The following is a 21,782-nucleotide window of genomic DNA, read 5'->3' on the forward strand; positions in this document are numbered from 1 at the left end:
GATACTATACTGAGTAGTGGTACACTGGTACACAATACACACGGCGAGGTAATGACTAATGAGGCCATGCTTAAAAGTGAATTTGGAGATATAATATCCTCTGGAAATTATAATTAGAGGTGGTGTTTTATTTACAACAATAAACATACTCAAATAAGTAATCCAATAAACAAGGTACTTAAAAGGCGGTTTTTAAACAATTAATCCCAAAGATTAACCAACATAAAACCTGTTCCTAGTAATAACTTTAGTTAAGCGACTTGTAATGGATGTCCGTCACCTAATCACCAATCTCCTCGCAACCATCATCAATCATGCATCTAATTATAGCCTTGTTACAATAGTATGTACTCTGCCATCTTCATTTCATCTAGCCGTCCTTATCGACACATATGGTGATCACTGATCATTGAGTAACTAATGGTTCAGCTCGGATCAAATTGCTCAATGTAGGGTTCCTTGGACACATTTATGTTAATCTTGTGTATATTCCATCCTGCATCTTCTAACAATTCCATGAAATTGTCGAATCTGCCCTCCATGCACGATAAGCTGTCCTCGAGTGCTTTAGTCAAATCTAATGAGCTATCCCAATTTTCGTACAGCCAATATGCCTGCCATACACTTTGCAAGGCTGATAAGCTTGTAGCTCCCGCCTGTAAACAGATAAAACAGTGTATTAGCCGAACCTTAGAAATCTAGAGTCGGGCGTTCTGAAAAATTTCAGCAAGTTTTATACCTTGAAAGAAACCCAAACCTCAAAGTCCCTTCTTTCCCATTGCTGTGCTACCAGGATATATTTTTCCTTTGTATACAGATTAAAAAATTTCTTCACCTGTGCAGAAGCCTGAAATCATGTAATTATATTTATAATCGATTCTGAGTTCTGTCTAAAATTATATTTTATGAACAAGAGTTACTGGATTGAAGCGAATAGCAAGTATCTGGCCAGTCGAGGGGAGTGTTATACGAACTTAGGACCTATGGTAGTATGGTACCCAGAACTTCACCTTAGTTTAGGCCAATGCTTCTTCGATTGTAGCACGCCTGTTATAAGTAGTACGCAACATTGAATTTTTGAACAATTTTTTTAGAAGACAAATTTATGAGGCAGTCTTTCACATGAGAGTAATGAGAATATCCCATACAAGACTCACTGTTTACGGGTAAAATCTTAGGATTTACCCTCTCTCGAGTCTGTCAGAGTGTCAGTCGTTCATAAATCACAGAAATGAAACCAATATGTTGCAGCTATTACAGATTTTGTAAATTTAAAGCGAGGAAGTGCTTAGTTATTACCATGGTAGCTGACGTCTCGCCACCAACCAGCTGATCTAGAGGAACTCCAAACAAGATTCGTGGTTGAAGAAACCTTTGCCAGGATAAAATTTGTTCGTCTTTATTGCAATCGATACACCCTGCGATGTGAGAAGCCAGGTGGTTTGTGTCAAGGAGGAAGGCAAATATTTCACCAAAAAAAAGAAGGCAGACAACAAACGAAAGCTCTACAAATAGAAGCTTTGGGTTGGGGTGAGGGCTTGTTGAGACAAAATGAAAAGAAGTAATCAGAGAACAGGGCTTAACCAGGAACTTGAGAATGCAAGACATGAGCTTTGGCCAAAATACGAGCACGTTTGAGATTTATCTGTTAAATAACTCGAGAAAAGAGGTTCAGGAATCAGGACTAATACAAACAGCAAAGCAGTCAGTTTTCCTTATGAGGTAGAAAATTAGAAATGTCGGATTTTCTTACTGTATTGAATTTTAACACCGAAAGCGACTGATAACGTAACCATAGATGTAAAAGGCGCAGTCCCAACCATGTTGTTACCAAGGCAGGATATGATGTCACTATGCCTGGAGCATCCTTTAACCAGTACGATGTATCACAACAGTCAGTCAAGAGGAAAATTTCACTTCAGAATCAAATCTAGATTCACGCATAAATGCATAATGTAACTTTACCAGAATTAATATTCCCAAACCAAGTCCAAAAAGTTGAGCAGTCACTTCCCATACTTCCTCCTGCAGTACATGAGATAAGACGACATAAAATATTTATTTTCACTTTAAACTTCATCTGAGACAAGACTCAAGAATATACTGAAGGCAAACAAATACAATCAACAGACTATCAAGCTATTAGGACTCTCTGAAACTCAAACGTTTGAAAAGTAGGGTGGTATTACAGCCAGCAAAGCGTAATGACCTTTCTTAATGACATTATAACCGAGTTAGCCTACGTTCTAAAGGTGCTTGATCAACAGCAAACTGGACAGCCTCTGATAAATAGAGAGGTTCTAGTTGTCTCTAGTTGATGTCCTTAATCACCGACAACCTTGTTAACGAAACTAAAGTTTATCGAACATTATTGTGGGAGGATAAAAACAATAGGCTTACTAAACGCTCAATTTTTCCTGTATCTTGATGTAGCAAACCACATGCATTTTACGATGCAATGTTTATTATGAGTCATTCAGAACCATTCTCTGTGTTTTTAACACAGGGGTCAGGTTCCTTAGATCCGCACCCCCCTTATCCGGCATTCTCGTCACAGGTGGAGGCCATTAAGACAATGATGTAATGTTGTAGTGAACGATAAAATTTATCTTCTGTCAAGCATGAGTGTCAAGTATTATAAATCAACAAAGTAACGAGTTTTATTCTACAGTGAGAAGAAACATTATAAGCTGATGCACCAAAAAATCTAAAACAATATAAAAATGGTCGATATATCGAATGCTGTAAGCTTAGTTTTAGTACAGACCTTTGCTGCTATCTCTCCAAGATTTCCGAAGACCGCAAAATGATTCTGAATTACTCGGTTAGAAGGATCTTTCAGGCCTCTAGCAACAGCCTATTGATGGACCAAATTACTTTACAGAGTTATTTATCAAGCAAAAACATTGTAGCATAAAGGAGATCGGAAATATGGTGTGAAGAGCAGGGATATGAGAAATGAGGCACCTTGGAAAGGTTTCCGAGAGATGCAAGTGGCAGGAACAATGTAGGATATATCGGAGTAGTTAGATCAAAGATACTGAAAAAGATACAAGAAAAGTGATTATGCCTGGAATATTCAACCACAAACAAATTTAGGAATAAATAAGTATAGCTGATAATCAGTCACCTTCCAGCACTGCCAATGAAGTCAGCATACATTCGCCATTGTTTTGGATCATCATCAAACAAACTTCCAAAACGCCCACCTGAATAAATGAACAATATAAATGTTTTAGTAGTATTGATGATGTGACAAGCAAATATTTACTTGAGCTATTTCTGTAACTCCAGACCAATGATTAGTCGTCCAACAGCTCCAATGCCATCCTTTGAGACCCATCTGTGGATGGAGAAAGCAGCTCGAGTCCAATCAAAGTTAAAAATTTACCACTTCCCGTTTTTACATACGGAAATATATCGGACAAACCTAATAATTCAAAGTTTGATTTCCGATTTCCAATTATCCCTCTCCCGTTACATACAAATAATGAAACAAGATAGTCTCAAATAAATTTTCTGAGCGCGCACTTCATATATAGTACGGAGTACATTTATTAGTTTGATATGGATCAACTTGTGAAATAGTATATCTCACATTAGTATCTAAGGCCCTCTCTTGGTTGCTAACTGCTCTTTTTAATTGTTTCACAGAAATGGCAGTAGAGAACATAAGTGAGACGTCTCTCAGGAACATAAATAACAATTGCAAGTTTTGGCAATCACCTTATTGCTGCCGCAGAAGCTGCAGCTGCGCTTCCTGAGAATGAACCAACTCCAACTGCCTGAAATTTTAAAAGATTTGTTCATTGTAACTAAACCTCAGAGAAACGTATTTAAAAAAAAAAAAAAAAAAAGTAATATTGCTGGCTGAACACAAGATTTAGTCTCGTGCTTTCTGAACCTGAACGTTTAAAATACTATCGCAAAATATGATAAGCAAAATAAAATGACGGCATTAGAAGTAAAATTTGTGGGTTATCAATATTTAGTGTGGTAGCATAATGGAAAGAGAATGGGAATTGGTCTGCACATTTTATAACTACGAACTGTTTCTGTGATTCTAAAGGATACAGAACAAAGAGAATGAACAGCGAATAAAGTAAAGTAGGAAGAGAAAAATTGGCTGCTTGAGACACATGCCTTGAGGAGGCTTGACGTAACCAAAGCATGACACATCCATCCAGTGACATTGGTAGGGAACTGCCATAACATATATTCCAAGTAATCATCGGATACTGATCCTGCAAGCGGTAAAAGGAACTTATAGATGGACTAGAATCACATAGATTGGTAATGAAAAAAAAATCTGCAGTACACGCTACCTACCACATCATCAGATATCTAAGAAGTGAGAAGAGTAGAAATGTAAAAATAAGGGAATATTCCCATAAGGAAATTTTAATAAAATTAGAAAATGGCGTATATTTTTTGTTATGATGTACGATGACTTGATATCCCCGGGGAACTAAAGAATTCTTCTGGTGCTCACAAGATAGAAATTCATACTAAAGTAACTATTGATGAGTTAAAAAGATCAAGTGACTATTCTGACCTGGAAATCCAGCGGGCAAAATAAAATCTTTGATGTCATCGGGAAGCCATTGTAAGTTGGTTGCATAATCTGGGGTGCGCAGCTTATCGTCGACACTTTGCTGGTCAATAAGTGTTTGCTTACTGAACTCTTCACCCCAAACATACCTGCTTTCATGCCACTCAGAAAGACAGGATTATGAAGACATTCGAAAATGAGAATATTTCTCAAAATAAAAAAGAGGAAAACTTGGACATTGCCCCATGTTTGGTTTCATTGAAGTTTACGAGGCAAGTTTTAAGAGATTAAGTGAATATCTCTTTAATTTTATAGTCGGGCTTCAATAAAATACAGTAGTAGTAAAAATCCGTATTGACTATGACAGGATTACTCCCTTTTTACATGAACTACCAACAGTGAAAATGAAATTGGTATAAGACGGAACATTATTAGACACAGCAAATGACCAATTTTGCTATTTATAGTCATGAACCAATTAAATTCTGTTTTCGATGGTCAAGCCACCAGAATCTAAAGACACACTACACCATATGGGAATGCTTATAGTTAAAGGCAAGGACAATGTGGTCACGCCACCAGAATCGTAAGACAGTCTACACCATATGGGAATGCTTATAGTCAAGGGCAAGAAGAGGGAGGGGGAGGAAAGAGCTAACTCCAAAGAATACAACTTGATCACCAAAACAGAAGTCGATAAATGCTTAATTTGGCTATCCTTTTGCTAAACTTGTACTGAACTTCACTTAATTTTGTGCATCTTTCTTCAGTGTTAAGCAGTTCTTTACTCAATTGCTTAATTATGGTTACTTAACTTAGGAGAAGTTAAGCAAAACCAACTTATACACGGTTAGACACCGGTGATCTACAACGAAGGACTAGGGAAGCTAAATACTCCCTTTGTCTCAATCAGTTGAGGTATTTTAATCAAAGGTAAACAAATGAATGAGACGGAGGGAGTAATTTTGTGATTAGTTCAACTTTCCAATTTTCAACCAGACACCAAAACCCAAAGTTCTGCTTTCACCACTGCTTATTTGAAAACAAAATGTACTCCGTATCACATAATGCATACCATATTGCAAAACATCTAACTAATCCCAACTTAATAAACAGAAAACACCCATAAAAAGTTCCAATAACCAACACAATTACACACAGTCTCAATATTTCATAGGCTAAAATAATCAACATTTACAGAATTACAGTACAGAATATCTGAAACCAAAGAACTGACCTTTTTGCAGTGCCATTGCTGTATCTCTCCACCAAAATCAAAGGGGATGAACCCTTTTCCCTGCAAATTAAAACCCATTTGATCAGATCAAAAAAAAAAAAAAGAAAAAAAGAGTAATTAGGACCCAGGTAGCATTATGTGGACACTCGTATAAAGATATACAGTTGGTCTTGTTTAAGACCGTCTTTTAAGTATGTGGTAATACGAGTAGTAATTTAGTAAGGTACCCATCAAGGGAATTGTCTTGATTTTCTGGGAATTTAGAGGAAAGGCAGCAACAATGAAAATTGGGAGTTCTTTGGAGAAAGAAACTGTTGTTGATAGAACAATTGAAGGGTGACACTGAGCATTGCAGGATGCCAAACATTTTTAGCTCTGAATGATGTTGATAATCCTGTTTTGTTGGAATGATCACAGCTTGACATACAATTGTCGGGTTTGGATGTCAAACTCGAGAAAAAAGAACATACATCCGGATCACGTACTATTTTAGATTTATTTATTTGTGTTTTTTTTTTTTTTTTGAAATCTATTTATTTGTTTTTAAATATGTGTATTTTTTTTTAGCTCATGACCTCAAACTTTACTTGTTTTTTGAGTATTTGTGTATTTTTTTCTGAGTTTATTATAGTTTATTATAAGTTTGATTTTAATTTTTTTTTTCCGTCAAAACTTAAATTTAACTAGACTTATTATATAATGTTTTTGAATTTAATGTTTAAGTAAATGAACTCAGAAACTTTATTGTAAAATCTTAATTTTTAAAACAAAACTCAAAAGCCGTGGAACTCTCACTTGACCTATTTTTATGGATAATTTGATTAGTTTTAATTTGATTACTAATATTTTTTTTTATTATTTTCCAGATTAAATCGGTCTTGTTTGTTGTTAGTAATGTCTTAATTCGATTAGTTTAATTGATTTGTTTGTCGATTAAGTTTAATTGGTCTGTTTTTTGTCGATTAATTTTGTTTCGTTCGATTAAGTTTGTTTCGTTCATTCGCTTAATTTTGGTTCATTCTAAATTACTTGTATACCGTCTGAGGCTCCTCCTAAACACCAATAGAAAAGATCGAATAATGACGAATTCCAGATTAGTAGTAGTACCCAACTCAATATAAACAATTCTCTTCAGAAGTTCACCATGTCTATCAATGTTAAGTTCAACTGTTGCCAAGTCCTTCACCAACACAAAGATGCAACATACAACCGACAAAATTTCGCAAGTGAAACAAACGGCGGGATGCCTGTGCAATTACCCATGTAAGGGGTGATCAATCTCACCATATTAACTTTAAATAGATTGTAGTAACAAATAGCGATATCGCTTTGATACATAATTATAGAGCCAAAGAACAAAGGAACTTAACTCAAACCGGTTAATAATCTGTTTCTCTCCCCAGCAATTATATTACAATAAGCTCTCAATTTGATCCCCTCCCCCTCTGTTATGTCCCGAGAGTCTCTCTACACGTCCTACACTAGAAAATCACATAAATCAAACAACGATACATACAATGAAAAAATAAAACAAAACAACAGGACGTAAGACAATCACTCTCGCTGACTGGCTCAAAATGAACCATTTTTTTTTTTTTGAGTCTCGGTGTGTCTACACTGGATCAATCAGCCTGTAATGTATGCAACACCAATGGCTTCATGTGGCTGGTTACATCCAAATGTATAATCAAGATGACAGTTGGAACCTGCCGGAAGGCTTCTTTCTCCGCCAACCCTAAAACATGACAGAATACACTGATGAGGTAAAGCCTCAACAATACGAAGGTTACAAATCTATAATTATGAGTTTTGTAAGAGACGGTCTTACACGTGCAGAATAAACCAAAACTTCATTGAGCTATAGGGTTAATAGGCTGGTGCACAATTTCACATGTCAGACCATCTCATATACTCATACCCTTCCAATTTATACTTTCCCCATCTAGTATTCGATTTTGATGATAAATTGATGTCAACTTTAACGGTTTAACCGATAACTTGTCTATAATATACAATCGCTACCAACTTCAATGGTAATATGAAACAAGTTAATAATTTATAATCAAATATGACAAAGTTTACCTTATATAATTTCATATAATTAACGAAATTAACAGTCAAAGTTGACAATGGGGACCACCAAAGTTAAAACAAAAAATGGGAGGATGGAGGATTGGAGGTGGTAAATTTTAGAGGTTTCACAGGCTCTATTTCATCTTTATCTTCAAGATTAGTACTCCCTCCTATTCATGGTTTTCTTCCCTTTGTTTGTGGGCACGTATTAAGGCGAGAAATAAAATAAGAGTAAAAGAGTTTGGTGAGGTTGGTGATAGGAGAGAGAGATGAATAATTACGAATTAAATAAGGAATTGTGGGGCCAAAACATTAAGAAAAGTAATAAAATATGGGTAAAAGAGTTGAATGGGGTTTGGTGATAGGAGAAAGGGATGAATAAAATAAGAGGAAAAGTTTCCAAAATAAGAAAAGGGAAGAAAACATGAATAATCCGTTTTAGGAAATAGGGAAGAAAACAGTGAATAGGAGGGAGTATAAAATGTATTGGCAAGCCTCAATAAAAGGGATGTTGCTAACCCACTCTTTCAAAATAGTCAGTCTTGTATGAGATGCTCTCACACGTGAGTGAGACCAACCCATTTTCTATTTCGTTAATCATAGGATTAACGAGTTGATTTCACACAAGTAAGACCCTCTGAACTACTCAACTACTACTTCATCTTCAAAAAAAGGGGTGAAGGATGAGGATGAGGATTTGGTGAACTTACAAAGGCTGCATAATAGACGAATGTCAACAAGGCAAATGCAACAAATCCAATTTGGAATACATTATACCTGCAAATGACAAAGAATGTAAGTATTTCAATAGATCTTAAACGGGATTAAGTATTTCAATAAATCTTAAAACGGAATTAAATACGTAAAAGAGAATAAATTTAACTAACTTGTATAAGTACTTGATCCCGCGAAGAGACTGCAGCGTATGGCCAAAAATTTCCTCAGCAGCAGTTGCTTGTGCATAAAAAGCAAATGCACTGGAGCAGAATTGAATTACACTGAAATACCCAACAGAAGCACCAAGATCAGATGCTGAAGTAAAGTCATTAAAACAGCCAAAGGTTTATGATCAAGAAAAAAAAAAGCTAATATTGGAAAAAAACACTATATCAGTCCCAAAATTGTTTCCCCATTGGACTTTGTGGACACAAATGTTAATGTTAGCCATTAATTCTCCAAAAATATGGAGATATAATATATAATTGCCATGTTCGATTTGTCAAAATAACTATTTTCATATCACCGTGTTTTAAAAGAAGTTACTATTGCATATTGTGAAGAAGTAAAGCCCTAACCACAGCTACAAGCCTACAACTACTGAAAGGCGCTACTGAAAGCTTTTTTTAAGGTCATGTAAGAGGAGCAAGCCTGGAAAGTCTTTGATACTTTGGTTGAGGGAGCAGCCCTTAAACCAACAACAACAACAACAACAACAACAACAGCAACAACATAGCCTTAATCCCAAAATGATTTGGACTTTGGAGTCGGCTGACATGAATCATCTTTTAGAACCGTCCATGGGTGAACGCACACCTCAAAATGCCAACAAAAAAATAGCAAAGGAAAAGTGAAAAACAAAAGGGGAGTGAAACATAATACAGAAATCAAGGTAAACTTATAGTTTTTAAAATCGAAGTCCGAATTTCTTTTATAAAAACTTAAAATTTAAATCGGGAATAAAGATTAAAATGCTTTTAAAAACCGAAGTAAAATTTAAGTGGTCCGAATACCTTAAAAGTGAACCAAGTAAAATATATAAGAAAGTTGTTGATAAAAAGGTGTAATAAATCCGAGAATAACAAAAAACAAAAAAAATTAAATAAAAGCACTAAATATGTCAAATAACATCAAATACTAAAAATCCACATGTATTAAAAAAAATTATGAAAGGAGCAGCCCATCAACAACAACATCAGAGCCTTAATCCCAAAAATGATTTGGGGTCGGCTGACATAAATCATCCTTTCGAACCGTCCATGGGTGAACGCACGCCTCAAAATGCGAATAAAATTATGAAAGGAGGGTGGAATGGGCCTCATACATTGTGAAAAAGAGAAAACAAATTGGTCCAAGTAGGCATCATTTATCCACCACATTCAAACGGGTTGATATAGACCGGGATGGAGGGTATTTAATCTAACTCTAAAGAGGATCAACTCTGGGACTTATTCACACGACCTCTTACGGCAATAAAACACTAAAACAGTACTCCAACTAGTAGAGAGCATCAGAACAAGCAAAAGATGTGAGACAAAAAGTAGAGGTTTTTTGAATTTAAAAATTAAAATAAAATCAAACGACAAGACACTCAAATTGACAGCAGAATCAAAATTCCAAACAACAAGGTTTAGTGAATCAACCAATACAATGGAAGCAAAGAGCAAGCTTCATATCAGAGAGTATTTCAACGATGCCAATAAATTTACCACATTATTTGAGGAAAAGATATTATGATCCTTCAAACCAATTAAACGTTTCATGCCTGATATGCATTGCAGAAAACGGAGCTGGATTTACTCATTTAAAGACTCAACCAATAAATAAAACCAGTCGAGCCAAACAGACTAATTTGGTTAAAACATACAGAAAAGTCCTCAGAGAAACAGCCTTGTCTCAAGTTCTGTAATCTATGTTTTCAACAGTACCATGTTTCACGAGACAGAGTTGGATAAAAAAAATTATATTAAACAAATGAAGGTTTACGATACATACCTTATCGAGCAAAGAAGAATCAGACCAACATTGAACAGGAAGGAATTCATGAGAGTTGCTCCCCATCTGTAAACATGGAAAGCAAGTAAATAAGTAAAACATAATAACTGTTACCCAGAGATAAACAGGATAAGTATCCTCAAGTTCCTTACTTCATTGGATGGATTGTTATGAAAACTAATTTCAGACCAAGCATAGTTGCTCCAGCAACAACTGCTATAAGAAGATAAAAGCAGAAGAAAGCAAATGCTGCAGTACCAAGTAGGCCTAGCACAGAAAGAGAAACATGTAAAATAATGATCCAAAGAAACCAAACCAAAGTTATAGAAGCAATCACAAATTCACAATGTTCTAAAGAACTCACCCCAAACATCATCCAACTTAATGAAGACGTAGTTCAAGAAAGGAGATAGTGGAGGCCTAATTATCAGATATATCACAATATGTGCTATCCAAGCCACTGAAACAATCAACCTAAAAAATAGCAGAAAACTCAAATCAGAGAAATGGCGTAATGTCTAAAAAAACATTTTATCACAATATGTGCTATCAAAGCCACTGAAACAATCAACCTAAAAAAGAGTGAATCAGAGAGGCGCAATATTTAGACAGTACTTTGGAATAAAACCCATTTCTTATCAGATAAGCTAAAGCTGTTGATAGCCAATGCATCAAAACAACAATTTTCATAGTAAGCTTAGTAACAAATTGGTAAAGTAACAAGTTGACTCCTTATTTCAGGGAAAATTAAGAACTTATGAACTCACATCATACTAGGGCTTTAGGTGTAATTTCTAGTCAAATTAATTTGACCATGCATAAAGAACATCTCTAACTGTTGGTTGGTATTGTTCCAACCATTAGATTATTATTGTTTATCAAGCTCATTGGACCATTCCTAAATTAAGTAGCCCAACTGTCCATATATAAATTGAATAGGTTATTTGGCATCCCTTTGGTCTATGTCAGTTATTCTCAACTGGTACAATTTTAGATGTGATAGTCACTGCATTTAAGAAAATGACTTTCTCGTCCTCTGTCTTCCCTGAAGTTATTCAACCACAAAGCATACAGAAAAATAATTTATAAAAGGAAACGCTTCTGTTACTGACAATACAGTCTTTTCAGCTAATCAGCCATAGACAATGTTCTCATTATATGACATGACTATTTGTTTCTCCATACATAGTAACCTGGATACCCTCCAGATAACAGGGGACAAAACAAACATAATTTTAAGTATTTAACCAAAAAAAGGGCACAACATTGATATGGTAGCTAAAAGAAGTAAAGACAGCAAGCACAAGAACATCAATTAAAACAAGAAGCAACAGTAAAAATTCAATAAGATGGGTGCCCACCCTAAGACTCCCAATATGAGTTTTGCCAAGTATCCGAGTACAGTTAGAGCCCATGCAGTCTCAGCCTGCATGCAGCAGTGGGAGAAATATCAGTGACATATCCGTACACACAATTGTTATACAAATCAAAACACAGAATCACGTGTCCCACCTTTTCACCTTGAGGATACATTTCTTCCAAAGCCTTTACATCTTCTTCCAGCAAATGCAACTCCTAAGGTGCACAGAAAAGCATAGGGATAAATGAGGTTACTTTTTCCGCTATTTTAGTTTAAGGGAATGTTACACAGGAAAAATAGCAAAGTGCCTGCCTATGAAAAAAAATAGGTACATCAGCAGCTCGGCACATCCCATCACATCATGTATAGTGAGTACTAAGAAGTAAGAAGGGAGGTAAAAGTACCAATAATGAATTTCACAAAAGACATGCGAGTATGTGACTAACCTTCTCCACAGCTTTCACATTTTTACGCCATTTTCTACCCTTGCTACCTCCCTTTTCTTCCTGACGAAGAGCATCAGCAGCTTTCTTCAAATCCTTTGCCTTTTTACCAAGCTCGGTAGCTTCCTAATGACCAGTAGCAGGAAATTAGCTGAGCAGAAATATCGCACAGGGATACTTTTACAACACATATGTTATGGTGGCAGATGGTTCTCCAATTGTTAAGATTACCCATTAAGTAGTTAATAAGTGAAGGTTACCTTAATATATTGTGACCGAGTTATGACAGCCTTTGGTCGCCTGATGAAGGCAAATAAGAGACTCAGTGGTAGAGAAGCAATTCCAACACCACCAAATATCTATTTGGGACACACACACAAAAAAAAGGCAAGTCATAAAATGCACCAGCGAATATTCAGATTATTATCTCTTTTAAAACAATCTGAAAACAAAAAAGATTTCCAACTGTAATTAGCATTTCAAAATAAATGAGGCTTAAGAGACGGAGGAAAATTTTTAACAGCGAGGCATAGACATATTTCCATGCATACTACTGGCATTCCAGAAGATGAGAGGGCAATAACTGTAAAACTTAGCTCAAATGCCTCCCAACAAGATATTGTTCCTCAAAATATATCCAACATAAAAATAGAACTTTTATATAAGACTTGTAGTAAAAGCAAAATATCATTGAGAAAGGGGACATCATACCGTGAAAAGCACAGAACCAGCAATGGTTGCTAGGGCAACAATATATTCTGGGAATGTTGTTCGCATAGTCCATGTAGTTTCTGACTTAGCACTAGCTAAGTATGCCGAACACTAAAAAGAAAAATAGCAGAAGGAAAATTAGAAATAATGTTGATACAACATTAATGGGTAAAAAGAAGTATTCCCACCCTAGAAAATTTGCATGTTAAGCTGCATTCGAAATCACATGACATTAATACTTGTTTATTTCCCTAACCTGGCGTGCATTGTCAATGCATGGCTGACCACTAGTGAAGCTCCACGAACTTGGGAATGCTGTAGTATTAGAAGAAAGATGCCTTACTGTGAAGTCCACCTTACCAATCAGCCCTGAACAAAATTGGAAGTGATGTGAGCACTATTTAGTAAATTAGAAATAGTAGATCTAGCAAATAAGACTATTCCACACTATAATAACAAAATTAGAAGTGATGAGCCATTTTGATGGAGTAAGGCAAAATGGCTCACTAAAGTAACTGCGCTTCTTTCTATTGTGTAAGTACTAGACATTCGATGTAGTTTTCGACCCAATTTTCATCTTGGGTCATTCGGAAACAGTCTCTTTGTGTTGCTAACACAAGGGTAAGACACTAAGACTCACGTACATCCGACCCCCTTACCCCACAATTTGCGGAAGCCATTGTGGCGATGGGGTAATGATGTTGTTGTAGAGATATTATTCAATCTTTAAAAAAGCTACCCGACCAAATTCCAATTATCAGCTAGACCATACTTTGCCACAGGAATTCTGAAATAGATTAATCCACAATATTAATAGAATCTAAAGCTGGGATCAAACTTACAGGGTCCACAACAGACCACCTAATTTCATAGCGACACTCATTCCAAAATAATGATTTTCACAAGTTTTAAAGGAAAAAAAAATGTCCAGCTGATCGTGTAGTCCTCAGAGACCTATTTGTAAGAGTCCTCACATGTATACTCACTGACGATCAATGGCTTTTCAGAAAAGTCAAATATTCTCCTCTGTTATCTTGCCAGTTGCCCACTATTCCGCTAATTTCTATACCTCATCCCCCAACCAGTCAGCAGCTCAAGGATTAAGACAACAAAACTCTAGGAGCTCTTCCACTAGGTCCTTCGCAAATCACTAGAAATTAGTACAAAGATCTCGAACATTGAGTATGCACTCTCTATCCAACTTAAACATAACACATTACCAATCATGAAAGGCAAAAATGTTACATTACACCATTGACCAAATCCTCACACCATGCCACATTGGGACTCTGAAAGGTTGAACCTTGACCGTACATGAACTCTTTACAAACTTTGGCCACACCGTGATAATATGAACTCAATTTATCATACTAACTCGGTAAATCATCATCACTGAAAAAAATAAAACATTCACTAGTTCAAACTAAAATCAGACACAGCAATCTCTACTAAAATCCAGAGTTCATGAGTCTTCCTTTTGTTCTTTTACTAGTGGGCTTCAAGTTAAATTACAAACTACCTTTCTCTTAAGTCCTAACAATTGCACATTTGCACATACACCAAGTCAACCATTATCTAAACCCAATCAATCTACACAACGGAAGTCTACACCAAAATGAGTAAAAGTAATCCCTCAAAGATTCAACCGTTCAAATTTATCAAACAAAAATAAATCACAGAGGGAGTAAATACCAATCCATAAACTTACCATACAAAATGCCAAGAACAAGCGCCACAATCACCGCAGTCAACCCAACCCAAATCATCGCGCTCTTAACCCGCTTTCCAACAGTCCTACAACCACAAACAACAATGCAACCTCAAACTTGCAGGAAAAAAAAAACAGCTTCAATCAAATTCACCCCCTTAAAAAGCCATCATACGGGTCTCAACTGTAAAACAGACCCAAATCATCATCTTCTCCGACATGATCATCATTTAGCTACCCTACATAGTAATGACTCATACTCCATACAATGATCTTAAGTGAGACATTCAGACCAACAAAGGTAAAAATGACTCATACTCCGTACAACGATCACAAGTGACACCAACGTTAATAATGACTCCTACAGTCATACTCCAAACAATGATCAACGATCACAAGTGACACCAACGGTAATAATGACTCATACAGTCATACTCCAAACAATGATAAGTGAGACCAACGGTAATAACGACTCATACTCCATACAACGATCATAAGTGAGACCAACGGTAATAATAACTCATACTCCATACAACGATCATAAGTGAGACCAACGGTAATAATAAATCATACTCTATACAACGATCAACGATCCTAAGTGACACCGACCGTAACAATGACTTATACAGTCATACTCAATACAACGATCATAAGTGAGACCAACGGTAATAACGACTCATACTCCATACAACGATCTTAAGTAAAACCAACGGTAACAAAACAGCAGGCGGGACGTACTTATCCTGATCGCCTTCATAGTAAAATATCGCGAACGGAATAACGAAAAACACGAGAAACGCATCAGCAATATAAACAACAAGCCATAAATCCTTCATAGGCAAGGTCAAGTGACAAGCGCCATTATAAAGCGCATGACGACACGCTTGCCGATTCGCAACATCAGCTGGAAGCATAAGTATCGAAATAACAGCAACAGAAAGCCCCAAAACGACGACGAATTTGGGGAAATACGCTTGATTAACATCATCAGGATGTTGATAATTGATTAATAAGTATACATTGAAGACGAATACTAATACGACGACGATAATTGCTACGATTAGTAATGCGAGATTGAAATCCCCCATTAATTTGGGAAATTAGGGTTTGGGATTTTGTTGATTTGGGGGAAAATGATGGAAGTCGTGTTAATGTGTTTGTTAGATCTTGGTTTGAAGATAGAGAAGAGGAGGGAGACGGTATTGTGTTTTTTTTTTTATGTGTGGAATGACGGTTTTGTCCTTGTGCGGAAGGGGATGTTACGAGTGTTCCGTGAAAGAGTGATGGTAATTTGAGGGAACTGTGAGGGGTATAATAGAGAAAGTGAGTTTGAAATTTTTTTTGTCTGTTAACAGCCTGTTTGAATACTGGTCTGCATACTCATTTCTTCATTATAGACTACTAATTAGGAAAACTTAAATAAGGAAAATTTCCAATTTTCTTAAAATCTGGTTTTGTTAATTATTTCCTTTAATTATTTTCCCTAAAAGTATTAGGATTATAATAAGGTAAATTAGCCATAGCTTATGTCGAGTAAGATTAGGAAAGTCGATTGTTTTTTAAGAAAGCATCCGCAGAGTGAAATTGCCCCCATATCTTCTTTTTCCTTTTCTTATTCGTCCACCTCATTTTCCACTAACTTTTTCATTTACCCTCCCCATTTCATAATTACATTTATGCAACAATGGGGTTCCCAATTCACACAAAAATTTGGGAACCTCCCCAAAAGAATAAAAATGCTTCTTTACTTTTTTTTTTTTTCCTCTAAAAACAAAATCCCAAATGTTGGGAAGCTTTGGCTTTTTGTGCAACAATGAACGAGGCCCATATGAGGAGAGAGAGAGGACATATGGGGAGGCACCTCCCCACCTTTGCGGATGCTCTAAGTCCTCTAGGAGTCGGTCTAGATTAGTATAAATAGGGAGCTATTGTATCCTTATTTTATCATCCAAGAATTATCAATAAACTTGCAAAGTTTTCGTTTACATTGTGTAAGCATCAAGGTTCGACGAGTTTCGTTCCAAACCCCGTTATTGTTTGACGCGTTTTCAAACATTAACACGAGTTATAATCAATAGGTCTTGATTATAATTCACCATTGGTTGAGCTATAGGTCTAGCTCAGGCAAATATCCTTTTATTTTCTTGTTTCGTTTATATCACAAAAAAAACACATAAAAATTACTAAGTTCTCGTTATGAATCAGACAGTTCAATAAACCGTTCAAATCATATAAAATCGACAACCAGATTCTCAAAGACTTTGTCCAGGTTTATTAATTCATTTTGCAACTCTAACGAATCTTATTCTTTTGAGTAATTTTCGTATCATGTGGAGTTTTATGTGTGTGTTTTTTAACTTACAAAATGGGTGTTTGGCGAAGCTTTCTAAGTGTTTTTCTAATTGTAAAAGTAGAAGTTGGGTCAAACACTCTAATTTAGGGAGATAAAAAACTACTTTTGAAAAGTCAGAAGTTAATAAAAAACTACTAGAAACAGGAGCACCAAATTGATGCTTCTGCTTCTACTTCTCCCAAAAACTCTTAGGATTATGGAAACTAAAAAAAAAAACTAAAAAGCAGTAGTAGGTCAAACACATCAATTTGTTAAGAAACTATTTTTACAAAAGTTAGGCCAAACAACCACAACTTTTTCAAAAAGTAGTTTATGAAAAAACTCATTCTAAAAAGTAAAAGCTATTTCACATAAACTAGGCCAAACAACATCAAAATCTCATTATAGACGACACATATTGTTTATTTGTTTATGTTCCGGGTGTAATTCCAGAGCAGATGTTTGTTACCACTCGTAGCTAGTAGAATGATGTCCTTGCTTGAATCCTCCTTGCAGTCTCCTGAAACGATGAACAAACTGAGGGCTCGGCTTTGGCCGAGCGTACTCGCTCCGACGCTCAAGTCAGTGAACTTAGAGAAAAGTTGGTGTAACTTGGCTAAGAGTATATTGTAGAGAGATAAGGAAGATATTACCAGATGAATAGTGGTTATTAGGTCAATTTGTGGATCCTCTCCTCAATGAAGGTTGAGGAGTATTTATAGGCATTTCACCTTTTGTCACGTAGTGGCCAAGTGGCCAAGTGGCTATCGGTGAAAAGACCGTTGTACCCTCGGCCGATGGACTGTGGCGGGCTCGTAGGGTCTTGGATATGAGTACGCGGTTGTGTCCCGGTGGCTAGTTGTCAGCCGAGACCAGGTGGTCGATGGGCTCCATCGAAGAAGACCGTCTAAGTCGTTGACTTTCTTTGTGGATACCCTTAACCTTGCTCAATATGTTGACTTGGTCGTGATGCGAAATATGTCCCATCAATTTGCCCCAGCCGTAGTCTATGCCGTGGTATGGGCTCCGATGTATGTTGAGCGTATATTCTGCGCAAGTATTTTTGCAAAATTTCTGGTATCGGCTTCTTCTGAAGCATCGGCGTGGTTCTTGTTAGGCCGTACCATATATCCCCCCTCCACATGGATGCGTAAAGGGTATCCGATGTGGGAAATAATATGACGCTGGCCGAGACCAGGGTGAGAGTCTTAGGTTATTTTTGATTGCCCCGGCCGTGCTTCCTGGCTTGGTCGATCATGTGGCCGGCGGAGAGCAGGTGCCTAGGAATTTGTTGAGGGAGATGAACAGGCGAAGAGATGTGAATGGGCGTGTTGAATACGCTTGGTAACTGTAGCATTGATTGACATTCAACTGTTGCAACGATTGACATTCCGTGGTTGCATGTCTGACACGTGTCCGCTGGCGATTGGTTGACGCTTCATGGGCAGTGCCCGATTGTCCCTCTTCATGGGCTTTTCCCTATAAATAGGGCGGTTATTCCGTGATTTTGGCCATTACTTTCATTTCCTCAAATTTTCGAAAATTTTCTCCCAAAATCTTCATCTCTAAACTTTCAAGGGCTTTCTTTTCTTCCGATCTTCGGTCTTTGATCCTGAGTGTTTTTCTTTGAGGTAAACAAACAAATTCTTTTTATCTTGCTAATAATTTGTTGTGAACATGTCTTCCATGTCTTGGACCTAGTGAACTGCGTCGGGGGCCCTAGGCCTCCTTCTCCCTGAAGTTGACCCTCGGTTTTGGAGGAATGGGAGGATGACGATTCCTATGGTGATTTTGGTGATGATTTCGGTGATGAAGTGGAAAGGCCTCGTCCTAACGAAGGGAGGCGGTATGTTATGGATCACGGCGACGCTGTAAGGTCCGTTCGACCGTGCTTGACTCATAAGCTCTTGCCATTGTTCAGGCGAGAAATTTTCGAGGGCCATTTTTTCTTCGGTAGGGGATACAAAATTGTTATCCCCGAGGAGGGTCAGGCCGTCTGTTGCCCTCCACCGGGCCACACCGGCGTGTATATGCGGCATTTGGAGTATGAGCTCCGGTTTTAGTTGAATGAGCACGTTATGGCCATTATTAGAGCCATGAACGTTGCCGTTGCACAACTGCACCCGTTGGCTATGAGGACCATAATCGGCTTTGTCTAGCTCTGTCTCTTCAAGGGAGAGGCCCCAACGGTGAATTTATTCCGCCGGCTTCACCATCTCAAACCATTTTCTGGCGCGTCGGATGGTGCGGTGTGGAGATGGAGCCGGGTTATGTCTCTGTCAACAAACTTTCTTCTTGCAAGGATCGGCAAGGCCGGTGGGTGTACGTTAAGGTCTTGATGACTATCCGCTGCCGCTTTTTTTCCAAAGACCGAGTTAACTTGCGGTGTGAGACTCGGGCGAGCACGATAGATGGGTTTCCGGAAGAAGCTCAAAATGGATGCCAGCGATGTCTATCTCCAGGAGGATGAGAGGCTGGCAATGAGGCTCTTTGAGGTGGACAAGAGTGGGGTGCCGAAAAGATGGATTCCCCCGACGCAGATCATCCTTCAGGATGAGCCGCTCTGCCATGTCGGCCTCATACCGGCCCTAGCACGGGGTGAGTGGGGTCGGTGTGAGGCCCATCGCCGTTCTTAATGCTCTTGCTCCTCGAATTTCGGTTTATTTCCTCTACTTAACTCTTGCTTTGTTTCTTTCGCAGACCACTTTGGATCGGGCTTGTCTGAGGATATTCTCCGGAGAATGGGGCTGCACAAAGATGGAACCGTTGCCAACTTGCATCCCAAGGCTCAAACCCACGACCGTAGGAAGTCGCCGAGTGATCTTATGGAGCAGCGGCTGAAGGGCTTGAGCGTGGAGGAGGCTCAGGCGAAGGTTGTTAGCGGCGTTGTGCGTCGGACGCGGAAAACAATGTCTTCGGCGGCGAGGGCGTCGACGCCGGTTCCAACTCCCACCCCCCCTCCTAAAAAGGAGACGGTGGAGGTTGTTGATATTCCTTCTGAGGGGGACTCCGATGCGGAGGAATCTCCCCTTATCCGAAAGAGGAAGGAGGCAGCCTCTACCGTTGGCAAGGAAGTGCCTCCTCCCCGGCAAGAAGAAGCGAAGCACGGTACCTATTCATTCCGTGGCTTAAATTTAGCCGAGTCATTGGGTGCTCCCGATGACAAGCTTCTGACGATGACCGGGTTTTGCCGTCAATTCCGGTACCAAAAACAATTTATAAAGAACCAAATAAAAGTAGTATTTATTCGGGTGTCGAACACAAAGATGGCGGGGGTTAGATACTTGGTTTGTTTAAGTCTTTAGTTTAGCCAAATAAAAATAAGATGTTGATTAATATAAAACTAAGATGCAACAAGGTATAAAATTTAAACTAAATGAAATTGTTTTTAATTAATAAGGGAAGGCTAAGGTCTTTGGGTTCACAAAGGGCAATTAGGGGGAGAAACAAGGTCTAACAAGAGAAGGGTAATAATAGTGGTCAAGGGTTTAAGACTAATTTCTTAGTCACCTTAAGCTCCTCAATAAGTTGTCACTTGATCGAGATGAACTAGCTACAAATAAAGCATAAAGACTACCCAATAGCATGAGCACCAAGACGGATCGAATGCATCAAAGAGATGTTCTAACTTTCATTAAAACTCATCGATAAGCACTTCTAAAACTATCTAATAGCACAATGCACCAAGGTAAGCCAAACATGTTAATGAAATGTCCAATTTTCATTGAGGCATTTCCACAAACACTTCAAATGCATTAAGAGTAGAAACCACATAATCACCCAATTCAAAAGGTTAGCAACCCAAATTCATCCCCTTAATTACCCAAATTCCCCCTAGACCCTAGATTAGACTACTCACTCATGTTCATGGGTGAGAAATTAACAACAAATTACAACAAAACACAAGTAAACATTGTAAATATGATAAAGATGGGAACTTTTGATGAATAACAATTAAACAACATAAGAAATGTAAACAAACGAAAATAATGTAAATAAAAGATGAGAATTTTACCAACAAAGAGGAAAGTAACAATCTTGGACAATAATGGAAGAATGAATTTCTTCCAATCTTCAAATACAACCCAAAATACTAAGACTATGACTAAATCTAAACTAATTTGATGAGTAATTAAAGTCTAATTAAGGAAAGATTACAACTTTAATAAGAGGAAAATTGAGAGAGGAGAAATATTTTTCTAGGGTTCTACAAATATATGAGAGAGAATAATCTAATCTAATTTCTATTCTAATTTCTAATATGGTCTAATTCGTAGTGTAATGTGTGGTAGAAGAGTCTTTATACTATTTTAATTAGTAATACAAACTAATGATAATAATAATATAATAATAATAATATTATTAATAAACCTAATACTAAACTAATCGACACACACCAAATGACACAACCATCCCCTAATTAAAACAAAACAAAAGCAATAAAAAGGGGAAAAGGGGATAAAACGACAACACACAAAAATCGCAGAACATGGGTCTCAGTAAGCACACCGGCCAGCCCGGTTGTGAACCGGCACAAAACCCTCTGTAACTTTGACATGAAATTGATAGGATTTAGAGCCGGTAAGGTGTCGGCAGACGGTTGACCGTCCCGAGAGCCATTTGCTGAATTGTTGCGGATTGAGAGCCGGTGAGG

At 37.5% G+C, this 21,782-nt stretch overlaps 2 protein-coding genes across 3 annotated transcripts; both read right to left on the minus strand.

Annotated features, from left to right (window-relative positions):
• Positions 1-87: 87 nt before the first annotated feature.
• Positions 88-6,229, minus strand: LOC141594353 (protein root UVB sensitive 5). Of its 2 annotated transcripts, none has more exons than XM_074414437.1 (15): positions 6,017-6,229; positions 5,790-5,849; positions 4,556-4,701; positions 4,140-4,244; positions 3,727-3,781; positions 3,297-3,343; positions 3,131-3,209; positions 2,968-3,040; positions 2,768-2,857; positions 1,966-2,025; positions 1,754-1,867; positions 1,585-1,645; positions 1,300-1,418; positions 740-835; positions 88-656 (listed from the first exon to the last, which is right to left on the minus strand). In XM_074414437.1, the coding sequence occupies exons 1-15, from the start codon at positions 6,154-6,156 to the stop codon at positions 426-428; spliced, it is 1,476 nt and encodes a 491-aa protein (XP_074270538.1). In that variant the 5' UTR covers positions 6,157-6,229; the 3' UTR covers positions 88-425. The 2 variants fall into 2 exon arrangements, with proteins under 2 accessions (XP_074270538.1, XP_074270532.1); XM_074414431.1 differs by having other exon boundaries at positions 740-847.
• A 787-nt stretch (positions 6,230-7,016) lies between these two features.
• On the minus strand, positions 7,017-16,174 carry LOC141594486 (LIMR family protein At5g01460-like). The gene is made up of 14 exons (XM_074414503.1): positions 15,535-16,174; positions 14,797-14,882; positions 13,345-13,457; positions 13,089-13,199; positions 12,638-12,736; positions 12,381-12,503; positions 12,087-12,149; positions 11,936-12,000; positions 10,939-11,048; positions 10,727-10,841; positions 10,575-10,640; positions 8,750-8,860; positions 8,573-8,639; positions 7,017-7,524 (listed from the first exon to the last, which is right to left on the minus strand). The coding sequence occupies exons 1-14, from the start codon at positions 15,882-15,884 to the stop codon at positions 7,477-7,479; spliced, it is 1,527 nt and encodes a 508-aa protein (XP_074270604.1). The 5' UTR covers positions 15,885-16,174; the 3' UTR covers positions 7,017-7,476.
• Between the last annotated feature and the right edge of the window lie 5,608 nt (positions 16,175-21,782).

This window comes from Silene latifolia, chromosome 1 (genome assembly GCF_048544455.1).
Source record: "Silene latifolia isolate original U9 population chromosome 1, ASM4854445v1, whole genome shotgun sequence".
Taxonomy (NCBI): Eukaryota; Viridiplantae; Streptophyta; class Magnoliopsida; order Caryophyllales; family Caryophyllaceae; genus Silene; species Silene latifolia.